The sequence below is a fragment of the Agelaius phoeniceus genome, chromosome 7 (assembly GCF_051311805.1).
Source record: "Agelaius phoeniceus isolate bAgePho1 chromosome 7, bAgePho1.hap1, whole genome shotgun sequence".
In the NCBI taxonomy this organism is placed as follows: domain Eukaryota; kingdom Metazoa; phylum Chordata; class Aves; order Passeriformes; family Icteridae; genus Agelaius; species Agelaius phoeniceus.
The window spans coordinates 30,845,452-30,865,257 of NC_135271.1; the positions used below are offsets into that span (position 1 = coordinate 30,845,452).

Genomic DNA, 19,806 nt, shown 5'->3' on the forward strand with positions numbered 1-19,806 from the left:
GCACACAGTAATAAGGGTGAACAGCTGGGAGCTTTGGCTCAGACTGAACAACTCCTGAACCTTAACAGGGTCAGGCAGAGAATTGCTTGGATATACATATATATGTAAAAACATATAAAATGTATTAAAAATACAGTAAAATACATAATTTATTAGCATTTTTCTTTAAACCAAAACATACACAACCAGAAAACCTGAGTGATTTTATTTCTCACACAAAACCAAGAGAAGGATTTTGTCTAAGTGGTTTAATGGTAACACTACAATTTTCATACTACATACAAAATTTATCCTAGATAGTTTTACATACTTTGATTAATTAACAGTTTGTATTAGAGATGCCTTAAGCTTTACCTTTCATATTTTCCAAATTCTGTACTGCATTAGTATATAACTCTGAACTTCATATAAATTGTTAGCAAGTTCTCTTCACAGTTTCATTAGACAAAACAATCCTTTTCCAGCCCGAGAACCAAGGACACCATTGCAGCTTCAGGCCCAAAAAGCATAAACAGTGAACTGAGGAGAGCAATCTGAGAGCATGGGACTTCATAACCTGAAGCTGTAATTGGACAATTAACCCCAGTATGTAAATGGACCAAAACTCAGAAAAGTGTGAAAGCATGTGACCTGTCATCCATCTTGGGTGGAGCCACAGCCAGGCTCTTGTACTGCCCAAGGTGTATCCTTTGAAGGCCTTTCTATAAATACCTACTTTATTCCTTTAACACTGTCTAGCCTCTGTTTTAGGAAGCCTCTTAAGGCATCATCAGAGTTGCATAGGTAAAACTATGTAAGACTGATCATAGCAGATGGTAGGTAATAGGTAAGTCCACATCTTTCTCCTTGATGTCCAGTATTTCAATCCTATCGCTGAAGAGAAGCAATAAATGCTGCATCTAGCATTAATGATGAGCTGGTGAATACATGAAAAGCAATGAGAAACTACAGGCAAGTGTACAGTGTCACAAAGAAAAAAAGAAACCAGACCTTATCTAGTAGTACAAAATGTTAAGATTAAATTCAGCCAGAAAACCAGTAGTTGACTACTATGTACGGAGTCCTTAAATAGCATCCAAAATCCTCTGTAGCTGGTGTTTATGGCTTAAATATATACAAAAGTTCTCCCTCCTTTTTTTACAAAAACACTTTCTGATTTATTTTATAGCATTAAGAATCACGATCTCTTGCATTATCCTTAAATAGCATCCAAAATTCTCTGTAGCTGGTGTTTATGGCTTAAATATATACAAAAGTTCTCCTTCCTTTTTTTACTAAACACTTCCTGGTTTTTTGTAAAGCATTAAGGATCATCATCTCTTGCAGTATCACATACCATTTGGTAAACATAACAACTGAATCTCCTATTAGGCTTCTGTTCTATATGCAATACGAGGTCTTTGTCAAAGTAAACTTCATGACTGTAAGTCTGAAATGAGAAAAAAAAAGTTCAGGTTGCAGTCTCTATTTCCACAACTTGCTAGTATCTATCATTTTCCACAAGGAACAAAAAATATTAAACAATGGTGAGCTCCATGATCAGGCAGAAATTTTGTGTGGATACACAGAGATTACTCTTCCAGATAAAGGACAGAATTTTATAACTTTTGAAAGGTTTCTCACATCCCTATTTTAGGAATCTAAGTTCAGAGCATCTGATTTAAGATCACAAGTTGCCTATGCAGTCAATGATAAAAGAGGTGTAACAGTGCTGAAAATTTCAGACCATCTAAGCTGGATGTCCACCTAAACTTGGACTGATGAATGGCCCATTCTATCTTCCCAAATATATATACAATAAGGTCTGTGCTTCATTTTATGCATGAGTACTTCAAGTTAAACCAGGGAGAGTCTTTACAAGTTGAAAAGTTAGTCTGATGTAACTAGCCATGGAGTATTTAAGTTGATAAATACTTCAGAAATACATTAAGGACAACCCTTTCCCCAAACAAAAAAAACCCAAACAAATCAACCAAAAAAACCCCCCACAATCATGATTTCAAATAATGGAGATTTTCAGGTAAATTAACTACTGTCTGATGGAGTACTTACAATTTTAGAATTGTAATTGTTATTTTATGCAAATCTCATCCCTTTGCTACTTATATACCTGCTTAAAATCTGAACAGAAGTGGTATGTGAGTGAGTATGGGGAAGAGACAGTGGGAACAAAAGACAAGAATTTTCCTCACCACATCCCAGGACTCCTTTAATGGAATACTCTTAAGTAGAATCCCATGTTCATTGCAATGAAAGTCAAGGTGAGCTCTTCCATCAGCTCCTATCTGAGTAACTGCCACAGTGGATAGTAAATCCAATTCATCTTCATAGTCCACAATTTTGAATGTCTTAGGAAAAACAAACCTCAAGTTTACAAATCAAACACAAATTCACATTCCCCTCTACCTAAATTGCATAGCTATTTTTTCTTCATGTGAAAGTAGTATTGGGCAAAGTCTAGTTCTTAAGTCTTCTCATCCAAAAGAAAACTTTGGGAGCCCAATACCCAACAGGCATTTTTCCCAACATGAGCTGTCAGGGTATTTCAGCAAAATTCCTTAAGCAGGAGAAAAGGAAGTGATGTTCTGAAAAATCCTAATGTGCAAGTACATGTATTTTATATGGAGCATATAAGAAATATAAAACAAGTACTTCTAAGTGACCAAGAAGTATCTTTAGGCTCTTGAAGCAGAGATGTTATTAGACAGTGTAGCTTTAAACCATCATTGGTTTTGAGGGAATGGGTACATTAGGGTAATTCCATGAATATCTGTATGTTGTGTTCAGATCTCTCTTGCTCCACAGATTATAGGTCAGTGAAGAACTGACACCAAAGTATGAAGATTGTGAATGACCTTAATTGCCTTTATCTCACTGTGACATACTCTAAATTCAAGGCAGTCCTTTTCTTCCATAATGTAAAAACATTTACTGGAACCACAAGTGTAACAACAGGAAAAAAAATGAGTGTGCAATTACTTCTATTATGGTTAAAAGAAAAAGTGAATAAACTGCAGACCCTTAAGGGTTATACTGGACTGTGCTGTATTTTTACCATAGTAAAATCTATTTCCTCAGAATAAAGAATAGAAGTGACTGCCACAAACTGATGAATTTTACCTGTTGTACTTATGTCAATTACAGATCCAGCTCTAGATAGAGAGCTAAAAATGTTTTTCATAACCTTTAAAGACTCAAGTGGTGTTTTCAATCTCAAGAAGCAGTTATGTAAAGGAAAAGTGCTCAACACCTTATCCTACAATCCAATCAAAGTAACTGAGAGAGAAAAATAAAGTTGAGAGATACTTTAAAAAAGACAAGAGGATCCTAAAGCAGAGGAAAAGAAAAAGTTTCTTTCATTTCATAAAATGCTTTATAAGAAATGTTCAAAGTAGATATTTAAATGGAGAAAATAACAGTTTGTTACATTAACATATCTTTTCTGTGCCACTGAAGTCACATGGAATTATGATAATGTGGGGCATAAGAGCAGTTCTTGAAAGAAAGAAAAAATACAAAGCTCAAATGTTGACCAAAGAGAAAAGATGATAAACAGTATGTGAAGCAACTGGAAGAAGTCAAAGAGAAGAGGAATAAAGAATTCAAGGATCTGGAGAGCTAATGGTTACATGCACTGCCCCTGAAACAAGAAGCTAGCTGGCTAGCTAAACACTGAAACGATCCATGAAGTGCTCTCCCTTCAGTTACCTCTTGTTCTGGGTCATCATCCAGCAAGGTGAAACGCTTCTTCACCACCCGACCAGAGGCTGTTACAGTAACATTGTTGTTCACCTTTGGAGAAACATAAAAAAGAAGTGTCTCTAGACTTCGGAGCAATGTCCTTTCTATCCATTTGACAATATATCTGTTCCATACATTTTGCCTTCTGACCTTGTTTTACTCAATAGCTACGCATAGCCCTGGTGCTGCTGTTTACTTTATGAGTTCATGAACTTGGGGATTTTACTGGAGATTTTATTCCTGTTTACTCATATTCAGAGGTGTTCCACAGAGGTGGCAAAGGTTCTCAGCTACCATAATTTTTTGAACAGAAGTGACTAGAACCAAGATGCTGGAATGAGAATTAAGACTGCTAAATCACTACTGATTTTTCCTAAACTTTTACTTCCAGAAGATGGGAGAAGTAGCATCTTAAACCACCATGGCTGCTTCCACTGGGCTTCATTAACACCAGAAATATTAAAAAATAGGTTATCAGTGTCTTAATAGAAGTAAAAATGAATAAGCACAGCATAGGCAGGATTAGAACTCATATTTCTTTCTTCTTACTGTAACAGAAGTTACCTACACAACTCTCAAAAAGCAGTATGGCAAGTTATTAGACGGCAACTGGCGTTTAGTTTTTGAATTCAATACAAGTTTTGTTCTTGAGTTTGTCAAGATTTTTAATACACAAACCTTTTTTCCCCACAAAGGCTTAAAAATTAGCATCACAGATTTGCACATTTTACAGTATTCAAACTATAAAAACTTGCTTTTAGGTAAGACATAACCTTGTCTGCTGAATCAAAATTACAGTTCCAGGCACTACCTAGAATTTTTTTCATGTGTGCTCTTTAACCTTTTTGACATTAGATTGTCTTTGTGATTCTGTATCACAGAAGACTTCATGAAACAACTGAGTAGATTAAAGAGCTCAGTTCTACCACCAGTTTTAAATCATCCTCTCACACTTGGTTCTACCCTGCTGATCCACTGATGACTCAGTCCTGTTCTGCTCCAGTTCAGCAACACAAGCAAGCAGAAAGTACTCACCTTTTCTGCCAGGTTATTCTGTTATTTTAGAGCACTGATTTGGCTCACCAAGGGTTAGATGAATGCCAAATTTGGCACAAGAGAATGACAGGCGTGCATGGCCAGGAAAAGGAATGGACTTTTGGAAGCAATGTAGTGTCTTTGTTGTCTTATGAAGACTTACCCCTAACTTATCAGAGACTCAAAACTTTTCTAGCATTTGTATTATCAACTTACCTGAACACCAGAGATGCACACGATTATCACTTGGTGGCACCTTCATTTGAAGGAAATCTGTCACCATCTTTTAAGTATATTTTATATCCATGATACATTGTTACACTGCACACCTTAACGAACACTGAAAACTAAAAAAAAGACTGAAGGTTTCAGAAATCTATCCTGAAAGTGTTACTGTTTTCAAAATTCTTTTCATACCACTTGAAGTCCAGTGAAGACAGAACATGTCTTTCAATAAACCTTGGATAAAGCCCATAAAACACAGTGATTACTCAATATGCAAACCCCCTGTTTATAGCTCAAAATCCCACATTGTGATCTCAGACACTAAACTCACACAGTTTTCTCTGTTGGCTACAATTGTAAAATCTTCTGCAATCTCCATTTGATCTGCATGATTTTTAACTTCCTTAAGCTTTAAGACTCTACAAAAGAAACAAATTACAAAGTAAGTCAAGTATTCTAATCTGCTTATGATAACATTTCTATAGAATTTTTTTATCTAGTACATTAAAACATTGTAAATAAATAAAATGGAAATTAGTTATTTTGGTAATTTATGTTTATCAGTGGAATTTTGATACAGTGGTCCTTGAGTATTTTTCATACCAAAATGTAAACTGTGGCCTCTAGTGCTCGTATTCATCACACCAAAATCGGCAGATGTTTCTAGAAGAATGTTTGATTCTGACAAATTAATAGATTTTATAGTTTCTATAGTCTGATGAGTGTTTGGGCCTGCAAATCATCAGACTACTAAATTTATGCAGTTATGCAACTTCTCTAATGAATAAAAGATTTGAGTAAAAAAGGCTCATACTTTATCAAATTTGGTCCCACGTGGATTATTCTGCCTGACATATCTGGATGGAAATATATCCAGTCAGGTTCAAGTGAACAGCATTTCATATCCTGTATGCCATTTTTTGCCTGAAGAAGAAAAGGAAAATTTAGAATATTAGTATTTTGAAAGTTTCCCAGATCAAATTAAAGAGGAAATACTGAGCTCCTCACTATATACCTCTGGAGGTTTGTAAGTATTGCTCCTAAACATGACCAGAAAGGATGGCAGTGGAACAATAATAAAACCAACAACAACAGTAATAAAAAAACTCAGTTCCAATTCTCAAGATATTCAGTGAAGTAGTTTTGAGATTTTTAATATGCAATAAGCAATAACCTTGTACTTTAGCTATATATTGTCCTATCTCTCCTGAAACTAAGCAGAATGAAGATTTAACCTACACTGTGCAAACACTTCAACAATTCCAGCTATCTGAGTATCCAAGACGTGGCATGTGGAAAGACACGCAACACACATTAGCACAGAGTTCAACTTGAGCTTCAAACCTCAGGCTTAGCCTCTTCTGTGCAAATTATTTGTGGAGCATGTAAGCCTGGAATACCTTGTGATTTCAGCAATCACATGCAAGCCAGTCAAAATCTCAGGATTTTGGCAGTGGCTTTCTGTTATTAAATTTAGCTGACATCCATCACTCAATTGCCAAATATATCAACCCACATAGAAAAAAACAGATGAGAAAGGATTCTGCAAGTCCATTTGAATCAAAATTGATCTTCGGCTACAATTGTGGAACATCAGTTTTGAAAATAAGGAGGGAAAATAATTGATCAGGCAAGCAAAAGAGATAAAGACATTTACAGATGAGACTTTTTAGTCAAGAAACTCTTAACAGGCCCAGAAGTTGCTTGAAATACAGAATGATCTTCAGGTCAATTCCACATTCAAAATAAAAGCTGAGATGGACAGCTCACAAAAAATAGTATTCATATGATGAATAGTACAGAAAAATAATTAGGAACAGATTAAACTAACCAATAAAACCTTTATAGAGACAGAAGGGGATTAAACTGTGCAATCAAATCTTTTTTAGGGAGAGAAAGAAGGTTCAAGTCAAAGGTAAACTACAAACATTAAAGACATTTACTCTGCAATATCATAAAATTTAAAATAATTCTGTAGTCAGCATTTAGTAGGCTGACTAGTCAGAAGTGCATTAGGATGTTACCATGCAAGGAAACTGGTAATGAGACTTTTAAGTCATGATACAGTGCTGTGTAGCTCTGACTGCACCACTGTTGTATTGGAATGAAGGAAATATGAGAAGCACTGATTCAGAAGAAAGCATTTTACACATGACTCCATGGGATAGCTAATTTGATAGTGGAGTGAGCCTGTGAAAGCACTGCACTGGTAAACAAAGGTATTATAACCTACTCAGAATAAGAGAAGACAAACATAATACACATTCATTTCAGAGAAGCTGCTTTCTGAATGTATTACCAAAGCATTGTCTTTCAGAGAACAAATATGGAAGACTCCTTTATGTTTTTTCTTGTTTGGTGTGATGATATAATGCCAAGGGTAACCTCCAATTTGAAATGCATTCTCCAGAGAAGATGCTTCAAATAGCAAAGGTGGGGTATCTGCAAATATTCCGTAATGTTAACACCATTAGTAGCAGAACAGTCACCATTCCATTGATGCTTACAATTGTAAATTCCAATAAAGCTACTAATTCTTCAGAACTTTTGAGGATTGGTGGAAACACATTTGCTATTAACTTTTTTCCAGTGCTAGCTATGCTACCTCACCCAGCACCCAGGTGCACATCTGAAGTTCCCTCTTCTTCCTTCCCTCCCTCCCTTCTCAGATCTTGATGCTGAATACTCTTCTAGTACCTTTGACTTACAAGCAAAGTCACAGCAAATAATTAAAATTATTCCAGCTCATCTGATTGAGAAAGGATGCACACATGAACAGACCAAAGACCGTATCAAGATGGTCACTATTCTCTTGAGAAAACCAGTGATAAATAACTGGAAACAGCAAGCAGCAACCTCAAATAACAGAATTAAATGCAGGAAGATAGAATATTTAGATTCTGCTTTCTCCTTTTGTGTAATACAACAAAATAATGTGGACCACAATGGATGCAATCTGTAGCTGAGTTCATAAAAATCAATCAAAATATAGAATTTTTAGCAATTCATGGCAAAAGGTATCTAGTTTTCCTTTCAGTTTAGTTAGGATAAATTACTGAGATGTACTTGGCCATTAGTACAAGTGTTCTTTTTACTAAATGAGAGGTATTTTTAATGAAATCAACTTTACAACTTCTGCCAACTAGCTAAATTAAAGCAATTTCTACAGCTGCTATAACTGAATCAATTTTAGACTGAAGACCAGGTCTTTCTAACAGTACAGAGAAAAGCTGGGGAAAAAACTGATAAAATGTAGAGAAAATCTGCAATTACGAGGGGAATTTAAACAGGCAGAATATAAAAACCCAAAGTCATTTAGTGCAAGGAGAACAAGATTCAATCTGGACCCAAAGGTCTTATCCAAATTTTGACTTGTGCTTTTCCTGCTGTGTCTGGATAATTATCCTAATGCCAATGGTGCTATCACATGACATCACATATTATGTTTATGGAGTGCTTCCTTCCTCTTCCTTTGTTCATGTTTCCATCAATTTAGCCATTTAGGTTGGATGGAATTAGTTCACTGCCAATGGAGATGAAGTCTTTCCTAAGCTGGAAAGCGGCTGTTTCCCATTTGCTTTTTGGAGTGACACATAAGAAATGGGAAATTCTGTGCAAGAGATAAACTATATGTTATAAAACCTTATGCATCTGCTGGAAATGTAGAGAATGTTGAAGATGGAAGCATAAGCAAAGGACCTACTGATACTAAAATCTGTCAGAAAATGAAAAGTGTGTTAAGAAAGTTTGCAACATTTTACCCAAACAACTTTTTAAATAAAGCTTATATATCAAGGTCCCTCAAAATTCTGGTAGATGGACTAAATTATATATTATAATTATACAATTAAATGTATCTCAACAGTATATCAATACTCAGTAGTAGAGGGTGCTTTAAAATATGCCTTTCCTATCATGGTTTCCACCTAAACCACTGTGATAATGTGATTCTGCTGCCTCAGCTCCATCATTCCCACTTGTATGTCACTTGCTCTTGTTGCTAAACACCTCCTGTTTTATTGTTTGCAAGTCTTTCCCCAAGTCTTGCCAGTTTTCAATCTCTACTTGAGCTTCTTTGTTTACTTACTTTAAACTCTGCAAACTTCTCTAAAAGCTCTTCCTGGCAGCACTAACAAATGTTCTACATGCAAATAAAAACCAAAGAAATAACAACAAGAAAAGGTTTCTACAAAGTATCCTTCTCCTTGCTTTTTTTTTTTTCTGAAATTACTATATCAGCTAACAATAAATCAAACTAGTTTTAAGTTCTGGGCCATTCAGAAAATCACACACTGTGACCAAAATCAATTCCTCCCCAGCAGTTAAGAGCTGTAGCATAGTACATCTTAGCCTGTAAGTTTTGATCTCTAGACACTTGTGGGTACCTCACACCATAAACCAGTATTGTAATAATGCCCATCCCTTCAGGCAATTTCTGTAGGGAGGGTAGGACTTAAGTAAGAAAGAAGACTACACACAGTTAAATTATAGTAAATACAAGCCTGCACTCTGAAACTGCTAAGATCTTGTTCACTGAAGCATTTGCCCATCTCATTCTTGAAAGAAAAAAACTCAAAAACCACAGGAATGAAGCTATTTGCAAAAAGCAAGCATGAAAATGTACGTTATGTGTTCCAAACTTCCTAACCACAAATTCCTGAATATGATTAAAGATGAAAAAGGTGTTCTCCAGTACAGTTTTAAATCTCAAAACTAAAAACTATAATGGTATATAAGCCATGAGATCAAATCTTCCTATTAAAGTTCCCACAGCAGCTTTTCCACAGGTCCCTAACATTAAACGGTGGTTTCACAGTTTGAGATGGAGACAAAAAATGGGGGAAGATTTCCCGTTGCAAAAACTGAGACATCAAATATAGCAGCCTATTGCTTTGTTTTGATAAAATGTTGCATTATAACCTCACTATATAAGTCTGTACTTTATCTTTGTGTACTTTATTTTTTTATCTTTATCCCTCATTTTTATATAAATCTGGATTGACTTGTCTCTTATTATCTGACACTCTGAAAAAAAGAGACATTTTTATGTGGAGAATCACCTGAAAAAAAATTTACTACAGAAGCATTCAAAAGTAAATAAATAAATGCATGCATTCTTTGATGTTTGTGAAACCAACCTTTTAAATTTTTTTAGATCCCTCAAGTGTAGGCTTGTGAGAATGTATTTTTAAAGTAAGAAAAGAAATTTCAAAAGAAGTCTCGGGCTTTGCTCATTCATCAAGATTCTTAGCACCAAATTCTAATCTCAAATGTACTAACAGAAGCCATTGTTTGCTTTTAAAGAAAGAAGTAATTACATAATGCAGAACGTTTATAAGTTAATGATTTGAGGCATTAGAATTGTTTTTAATAATTTGTTCTCTTCTCAGGAATTCATTTTACTGAAATCGGCACATTTCTGACAACTTAGAATATCAAAATGCAAGTCAGACAAATTGTATTCAGTCTCATTGAATTTCCTCTGCAAGTTAGTGTTCTCACATCTTTTGCTTACATACCATATTCTGTTTCTGATGCTACTAACAGATATCCTAGTCCTTCCTCTTTCTCAACAGCAATTGCATCTCAGAAATAAAGAAAGGGGTTTCCATTTCATGCATTGCTAATAAAGTTTTTCAGATAGCTCAGTTGCTCTAACAGTTTTCTTGGTGTGTCCTATATAATTACTGTAATTAGAAGTAAAGGGAAGCACATTTTACTATAATGTAAGTCCAGAAATACAGCTAAAGCACAGTATGAGCACAGCAATTTTAATATTTTTTCTTAGTGTGAAATAAGCCACAATCAATCCATAAAAGCCACAGTCAAGCCAATACAAAGGTCATAATTACCTGTTATTTTAATGTTACATGGAAGACCAAATGGATACTTTCCTACAACTCCCACCTGGCCATTCCAGTTGAATTCTTGTCCCAAATCAAATGGTTGTTCCATGAACTAAAGTAATACAGAACAATTTAGTTTTACAGATGCATATTTACTTGCTGTTTAGTTTTATTCTCTATTACTACTGCATTCCTTATCTTGTTAGATACTGCTTGAGGTCTTATTTTTTAATTAAAGTTTGATTTTTGATTGGAAGGATATAAACTCACATGTCTAACTGCAGTTCTGTTTGAGATCAAACTCCCCCATGCCCACCAGTTTCTGGCCTTAACAATCATCTGTAACTACAGACTAGGCATGTAGAGAGAAGCACATCTGGTGTAACATTGACATAACTCCCCAAAGTGCCTGTCTAACCCCGTATCTCTTATGTTTTGCCACCTGTAACTGTTGCAAGTAATTTTTCTGATAGTATGTCCATTTTTATCTTCTAATTGTAATTGTAGGCAGGAACCTACAATACCCCATGTACTTATGTAGAGTACATGAATATTTATGACTTGTTACCCAAAAATAGCATGGATTGTATAAAAACTCTTTACTTCATTACCTGTTCCAAAATGGCCTTGAAGTTATAGAGTCTGACCAGACCCATGCTATACATTACAATCAGGATTCCATTAGAAACAGCAACATCTGTCACACTATTACCAAAAATCTGGAATAAAATTAAGCAAAAAATATTCTATCAGAGAAGAAACAATTGAGAGAAAACACAAATAACTGACATTATGTCCTTAATTTTTCAATCACTTTTTAAAATTCTGACTAAACTCTATGATCAGTGTTCAAGTTTTCTGTAACTCATCTGTTCTGCTGAGTTTCTTTAATCCATTGCACTGCAGTAACACCTGAAGTTACAGTAGTCATATTCTCCAAGAAGATTCATGCTCTAATCAATTCTCAGTATATCTTCATATCATGCTACCCAGTTATTATCATACATGAATAGATAATATTATTCAGCATCCCACGTTAGCAAAACTTAGCAACTCTATCTAAAAGTCCTGATTTCAGATCTTCTGTTCTTTCTTTATCCCCAGTGTAAAATACTAGTCTAATCACAACTCTATGACTGCATACAGCTGTACTAAAACTACATTATCCAGCTGTCACAGAGTACAGAGTTCTCTCTGAATCCAAATTAGACGTATACATGAGAAGTTGACTTATCTTTTTTAAAAATTATGCACTATTCATTTGTGTGTCTGCTTAACACATCACTGAGCAAACCCCACAAACTAATTCTTAATATTAAATTATAACCAACATGTGAAGTTGATAGGGGTTTTTTAATAGATATGCTTGAAAATGTAGTTTTCTTTAATCTGACTCACTATGTGAAAAAGCAATGAAACCAGTTAAAACAGGCCTAAAACCAATAAAAAGCTAAAGAAACCCAGAAACTGTAAGCCACCTACATCTTATCACTACCAGCGATTACGTGATCTGTTTGGTTCTGAAAGTTATATTCACTCCTGAGACTGCCTTTTATTTAGTTTTATGGCTTTTTCTCAATACATTTGCTAGCTTAGGTCTCAGTGTCTTTCAGACACAAACTCTAATAATCTTCCAAGCCTAAAGTCTCCTTTCTATCCTTGAGACCTCAGCCACTCTGAACTCACAATGTGTTGTGGTATCCCACCTCAATAAAGCTGAGGTGCATTCTGCAGCCTCAGGCAGTAACACTAACCCCAACTCCAATCTAACAGTTACATTCCCCTGCTCTGTGTCAGGTCTGGCACTGCATCTCCTGCCGGGTGGATTCTCACACCCCAAATGCTGCCCTGTCCAGTACAATTTTAACAATTTCTCTGATGAGTACTCAGCACAGACCCAGCTGAAGAAGTGCTCCTTCACATGTTCTGCCTGCTATGACCATGATGAATCTGGCATGCCATTCCTAACCAGATTGAGAACACCTTTGATACTGGTAATGGTTTTTTCAGTCTTAAATACTAATTTTGAACAGAACAATACACAGTACTCTCAAGCTTTCGTGGGCCCAAATTAAAAAGTTTAAATCCCTGCCTTCACTTGCCAGGCCCAATTTCAATTACAACCTCAACCCAACCTAGGACCAGCTAAAACTCCAGCTTATAACTCTGGATCCTAAAAGACACAATACCTACGCAGACATAGTTTTCATGTTTGTACTGTTTCATCTGCAAGTTGTATCCAAAGCCTTCTTGACTTAAAATAGAACAGTAAAAATTACAATCTGGCTCAAAGTTTCTTCCTAAGTAAATATACTTACAGGTCAGAAATTGAACTCAGGTTTGTTTATTCTTGACTGATAAAGCAAGATATATTTACTTTTGCCATTCAGTAACAGTGATAATAAAAGTGTGAAACATTTGTTTTACACATATAGAATTCATAAACTATTACTAGGACTGGGTCAGAGGCACATCTGTCTTTAAGGAGGTGAAAAGAAATGTACAAACACTTAAGGGTTCCCTAATTCTTATGATTGCTCTAGGAAAAGGCTAAAGTCCTGCTGCATGTCAAAGAGGAACCCAGTAAGAGAATCCATTTGTATTTCCCTTCTGGTCCTTAGAATTAAGAATATTTGCTCCAACACCCCAATCAGACACAAGAACACTGCTGCTAATTAATGTTTCAATTGCTTTTACAAGCTTGTAAGTATGACTTCTGAAATAAGTGTCTAAACTAGAGCTGTCATAGAACTACATTACAGATTACATATTATTAGAGAAATTAACTTACCTTCTTGTTTATTTCCAGCATTCCAATGAATGAAAGAGGCAAAACTTGGAATACAGCAAGATAAAACAATACAGTCTGTTGGATTCCTGCCTGGGAAGGAACAATACTGAACATAGTTATTAAAGGTAGGACATCTTTATCTTCTTCCATAATAACCAAGTACAATGTCCCCATCTTTATGCTTGTAAATTTTTTTGATCAATGTTGTAAAAATTACAACACTTACCTGCCGTGCTGCTGCAGGGAGCTTATTCTGAGCTGACTTTACAATCATTACCTCTTGAGGAGTATCCCAGCTCAGATACCTGTTTGTGACAAGAAAGGCCTGCCTTAACCACTTAAAACCCATTTATTAATGTATTATTTCACATAAAATATAATCAACTATAACTAAGCAGATGTCTGTGCCCAGGGAACTTGACTATTTGATTTGGAAGAGGGGCTGTTTGCAATAAAGCAGAAATCCATGGAACTAGGAATGACTTATTTCATACAGGATTGTGAGAAAAATTAGTGAATATTCACACTTTCCAATCTTAATTTTTCTCCTTTCCTTTATAATCACCACTTTCCTATACTTCAGCCTAACAAAAATATTTTCTGAAAACCAAAAAAAACCAAGCAGTTTACCAGAAGCAGTAACTGCCCTGCTTTAAAAGAGAAAAATGGCTACCCTATGGAAAAGAACCTTTGCAAATTAAAAACAGCTCAGACTTCGAACTTATTGTTTGTATGTTTGATCAGGTTTGTTTTTCAGCTCTCAAAGTCCTCCCCTGGTATGTTGCCATTGCAATACTAAAGGCTGTAAAGCTGTCAGAGAAAAGCAAATAGTAGGCTAGGTTTTGTGGAACTTGATACTAAATTTGACAGCATAACACTAAAGTAGATTAAATTCTTCTACAAGTAAGAGCATGCAGGAAAAGTACTCCAGGTAATGGTTGAGATTAACAAGCCTCTTGTCAGCCATAGGGTAGTGCTCAAATAACACGATTCCCCTCCTCCTCTATAGCACTAATCACTGTTAATTATATTAAGCACTCCTTCTCCACTATACTACTACTGACTGTTAATGATATGAACCCTAGTTGTTAATACCTGAAGAATTTGCAACAGGAACCAGCAAGATACACTTTTTCCAGTACTTCTCCACTATCAGCAGAGAGACGTAGAAGCCAGTTCTGCACTGTCAGGACTATCAGGGAAGCTTTATAATCTGATGGACTTGGTAGCATTTCCCCCTACATAAAAGAAAGGCTATTAGAAATAAGTTTGTATCAGGAGGATACAAAACATTTTGACAGTTTGAAGAACATGAAAGTAAATACACATTCCTCAAAAACTGAAGGAGGAAATCTGCCTGCTAATCAGATCAGTATCTCTAAGTTCACATCCATGTCAAATAATTACCTATGACATAAATAATCTGCTGTCACACTTTTGCAAGACAGTTACCTTTTCTAGAAGAGGCACCCTTTAAAAAATCTTTTCCTTGCAAAAGTTAACTGCTTATTGATCTAATTGATACCAATCTTGAAGAGAAAATTGTTTAAGTATTTCAAAAGAAGACATTCAGTGATAACAGCAACTGCTACAAATAGTACTTACATTGCTTTAGTTTTAGGCACCTCAAGGATAGGGCTAATATTTCTAAGCTCTGTGGACACTGGGTGAAGGGGAGAAATGATGCAATTATCAGGTAGAAACAGTAGAAGAGTTTTTGGGCAGGGTCGTTTCAATGGGCCTCCAGTGTACTGCTTTTTGGTTTTTTTAATGTCAATGGATCTGAAGAAAACTAAAACTCCCAGCTACTGTCCTTGTTATTTAAACATAAATAAAAATAGAAGTAGAATTTATTTTGTAAGGAATTAAGAATTGGGTGCGTAAGAATAAAAGCACTGGTTTTAAAATCTTCCATGAAAGCTTATGAAAAAAGGATTTGAATGCACTACTGAGAAATTCAGAGAAGTATACCTCAAAATGTTCAGTTAATATAAATAAGGCACGTGTTGCAAACCTTTAATGACTGAACTCCTTAAAAACATTGAGAAAATAATTTGGAAAGAAAAAGCACTCCATTCTAAATGTTTCATCAAAATATATTAATTTAGTGTTTTGCACAAAAATGTTCTAGTAAAAAGTTATCTTACCAATGGGCATTCCAATAATAAAGCATCTTCTATTTTTTCAGACTTGGCACACTTTGACTTTTGATAAATTAGTCTTGGCTGTTGCGCGATGCTAGAGGAAAATGATTGCTAATCATTAGTCTGTTTTATAGACCACTTTTTATCAAAAAGTCATTTCATACAGTTTTATAGGTCAGAAACCTAAACATCTTATTTTTACTTTGTAAACATACCTGAAATTGCTCTCAAAGTAAGGCCTAATAAACAATAGTTTATATAATGTAACATTTTAAAGCTAACCTTCTCTAAATCTTTTGGTCTGGTTGCTTTTTTTTTTGTTCTTAGTTTCAGGTTTACTTTTAGTTTTGGGTTGGTTTTTTTAAGTAACAACCTTAATAGTAATGTTCTTGCTCTAGTGATATACATTAAGAAGAAAGCATATTCCAGAAACTAATGATCATCCTGGAACCTTCCCCTCAGGTTCTTCCAATGCTGCCTTTTACAACAAAGGTGTGGCATCATGTCCAGATATTTAGAAAAAACCCTTTACTAATTAAAATTGATGCTGTTTGGGTTTTGCCATTTTTCCTTTTATATATTCTCTGTATTCTTCACATAGATATTTGTAACTCTGTCACCTATTGTATTAGTAGCTAGTTTTCCCAGTACTTTTCCATGGCCTTTCCCTAGGCAGAAAGACAAAACAAATTCCAGAGCTCCAAGCTCTGGGAGGCGCAAGGCCCCAATGCTGTCTTGGTTCTAGCTGGGAACCAAGGCTGAGAACAACTCTTCAAGATCCATTCTCATAGACAAAGTACAACTAGTGCTGAAGGGGGGGCTCCAGAGAAGGGGCTTGACCTGGGAGGTGAAATTACATCACCCCTTGTCCTCCTAACTGGGGCTTTTTATCAATTATGCTAATTTCCTAAACCTATAAATGCGTACTCATCCCTGTAAGGGCTTTTGTGGACATCTTTCTATAACTGCCTCTGAAGGCCTTCATTAAAGAAGGCCTTCTTATTACCTCCTTACTAAGGTGGTATTACCTCCTTACTAAAATTATCTTGAGTTTCATTTCCAGGTTGGGAAAAAGGCAACAAAATAAAAGCTTTGTACTGTGCACAGTTTTGCCCTCTGGGAGAGGATGAGACAAAGGAAAACCTGAAAGATCTTAGACAGGTTAACCCAGTACTAAAAACATTGAGACAATGTAGGAATAAAAGCAGGTTTAGACCTCAGCTGTGGATGATAGATTAACTTAATTGACTCTTAGTGGTTTACCCTGACAGACTAGTTTGTATTTTATGGATCATATGGACACTATCTCAAAACTGCTCTGTCCCCAGCTTCCTCAACATTGCAGTTCTCCAAGTCCATGCTACTTCCCTCACAGTAGGGACAGGCAAGGACAAGGGTTGGTGCACACAGATTTCCTGTCCTCTATCCTACCATGTGCTGCCTCCTAACCTGTCTCTGCAACAGATCATGGAACAGAATATATTAGATCAGAGAACTGATCTACAAAATACGTTTGCAAAAATTAGCATGTACTGCAGGCTGTACTTTTGCATGAAAAATAATTTACTTATTTTAAACAGAATTCACATAGTACCAAGTTTGTTACATAGGCTGATTCTGTGACACAGTCTTTAGCATGCTGCTAGTTGCCAGACTACAAAGAACTACTGTTCATTTGGCTTTTTAGTGCAAGACTAGAAAATTGTGTTCATCTTCCATTCCTGCTCTGAAAGCTGAGGTTATACTGTTATACTGCACCTGAAAGATCAGGTTTTCTTTGACCAAAGTAGGTGTCACATTAAGATATAACAGCATCTAAATGTAATACAAAGATTGTAAACCAAAGATTTATCACCTGCTTATTTTTTGTTCCCAAGTAAACTCCATTTAATTCACAGCAGCTATGAGTCAAGTTAGCAATATAACACAGAATCAATCTCAAATCTGTAAGTCAGTACCTCATAACTGTAAATTTATTACCTGGTAATACAGCATTGGTAATTGTCCATGTAAATTCTTCCTCTTTCATATGCAATAGGAGATGCAGAATGAGTTGTCCAAACATTCTTGAATTTAGTACTTTCCTGAAACACAATAGTTTTAACATGGATGGCTATTTGTAACAAACTTTGCTTCTGAAAATATTTTCTTTGGCTCCTGCAACTTCATAACTTATTTTAATTAAAACTTTACTGCTGAATACACAAGAAAGAATATTACTTGGTTTTTATAAATAAAATTAACAGACCTTTTATAATAAAATTTTGTGGTTTTTAAAGACCAAATTAAAAAAAATTTAATGAGCTATTATGGACAGCAGTGGTAAGGAATATTTTGCCATTAGCTTGCTTGTATTAAAAGTGGGAACTAAACTTGCATAGTGACTTTTGAAATCAAGGACCAAACTCCCCAGAGTATAAATATGCAGAGAATTCTTTTATATGTAATTAATTTTATTTATTGAACACTTAATTCCATTCTGCTGGTGGTGTTTGGTGTGAAAGACAGAAAAACGTATTTACCATTATTTACAATAAGCACCCGGAACATTAAAGAAATAAACTGCTCACATTAAAGTTTCTTGCCTGCATTTGAGATATCAGAAGATCTATACCATTAACAAAGGTTCCAGTCTTAGAAAAAAGAAGTGTAAGTCAGATGTAATTATTTTTATTTCAGTAAACATTGCATGCCTATTGATCTAGTTACATAAGCAGACACTTCAGCTGACTTCCAATAAATGTATTTTCAATATAATTGCCAATTCACTTCCACATTCTTTTCTAATATATTTCTATCAACTACTGCATGGAGGCAGAAATTGTTTTGACTAAAAAAAAAAAGTTCAGTTTGTAATTGGTTTAATTCCTATTTTTTCTGTAACATCAGTTTCACTGAGAACTGGGGTTACGTTTACCTGAAAATCTCTGCCAATTATCTTATTATGCGAACTCCTTCCAAATTCAACATGAAACACTAAGAATTTAAGACTAGTATTAAATATGAAGCCATCTTAGGGAAATAGGTGATAGAAATAGGCTTTTATGAGATTTTATAACACAATTATTAGATACAGAAGGGCCTTCGCAGTTCTTGCCCAGCACAATTCTTTCTACATTTCTAGGTCTGAGCCTTGTGAAATATTTTTAACCATTACTCTCTTCATCAAAAGTGCACCTTTTTTCTCCCCAGACCTGTTCTCCAGCGTGACCGGGGACCTCTCGAACACCTGGGCTGGGAACTGAGGCTCAGCCCCTGGGCTGCAAGCCGAGCCGCGGGCTGCAGCAGCGCCGAGCGGCAGCCCATTACCTGACACATGATCCTCCTCAGGAGTCCCAGGTTCTTCCTATGGGCCACACCAGCATCTCTGGCGTAGAAGCCGTGGGCCCTGCGGCTGAGGAGACGGCACACGTTGTGCACCCCGCAAGCCCGGAGGGCGGCCCTGCCCCCGCCGGCGGCCGCCTGCGGGCATTTTCTCGGCCCGCGGGGCGGGATCGCCTTTCTCCCCCGCTCCAGGCTCGCTCTCGGCAGGGCGTGCAGCCTTGCAGGCCCAGGCCCGCGCCGGGTTTATCTCAAACCCCCGCCCTTGCCCGGCGAGAGGTAAAGCGAAGCGGGAAAAGGCCCGAACGGTCCCTTGCTCCTCGATTCCCGAGCGAGGCGAACCGAGGCCTTCCTACGGCGCTGCTCGCCCCGCGCTTCCCTGGCCGCCGCAGCTCCGGTTTCCGCAGACGCCGGGCGGGGACAGCCCTGCGCCGCCTCCCCCGCGGCCCGCCGGGTACTGTAGTTTTTCCAGGAGCGGAATCGCGCGCTTCACCTCCCGCCGCCGCTCCTGGGCGGGCCGCGTGGTGCGGGGTGGCGGCTAAGCGGGGTCACCGTCCCGTACGGGAGCGGTGCGGCGTTGGCGCTGATAAGGCACCGCTCGAGGAGCGGGCAGGAGCAGGCCCTGCGCAGGGCTCGGTGAGAATCGCCGGCAGCGGCCGCCGGCCGGGACCGCGTAGCCGCCCGCGCGCCACGAGCTCTGCCC

The 19,806-nt window shown here is 36.8% G+C and overlaps 2 protein-coding genes across 4 annotated transcripts in view; one reads left to right on the plus strand and one right to left on the minus strand.

The window, feature by feature from the left end:
- Positions 1–131: 131 nt before the first annotated feature.
- Positions 132–19,224, minus strand: DCAF17 (DDB1 and CUL4 associated factor 17). The gene is made up of 14 exons (XM_054636647.2): positions 19,092–19,224; positions 17,763–17,866; positions 15,786–15,876; positions 14,734–14,876; positions 13,865–13,943; positions 13,639–13,728; positions 11,459–11,566; positions 10,854–10,959; positions 7,301–7,443; positions 5,816–5,925; positions 5,333–5,420; positions 3,709–3,792; positions 2,193–2,348; positions 132–1,429 (listed from the first exon to the last, which is right to left on the minus strand). Exons 1-14 carry the CDS (start codon positions 19,098–19,100, stop codon positions 1,304–1,306), a joined length of 1,437 nt encoding a protein of 478 aa, XP_054492622.2. The 5' UTR covers positions 19,101–19,224; the 3' UTR covers positions 132–1,303.
- Positions 19,131–19,806, plus strand: part of METTL8 (methyltransferase 8, tRNA N3-cytidine) — a 29,695-nt gene continuing 29,019 nt past the window's right edge. For all 3 annotated transcript variants that reach the window (XR_013183069.1, XM_054636118.2, XM_077181413.1), the window contains exon 1: positions 19,131–19,739. Coding sequence is in view for 2 of the 3 variants with exons in the window: in XM_054636118.2 (XP_054492093.2) it covers positions 19,131–19,739 (609 nt within the window). In the remaining variant the exon portion in view is untranslated. The remainder of the gene's footprint in view (positions 19,740–19,806) is intronic.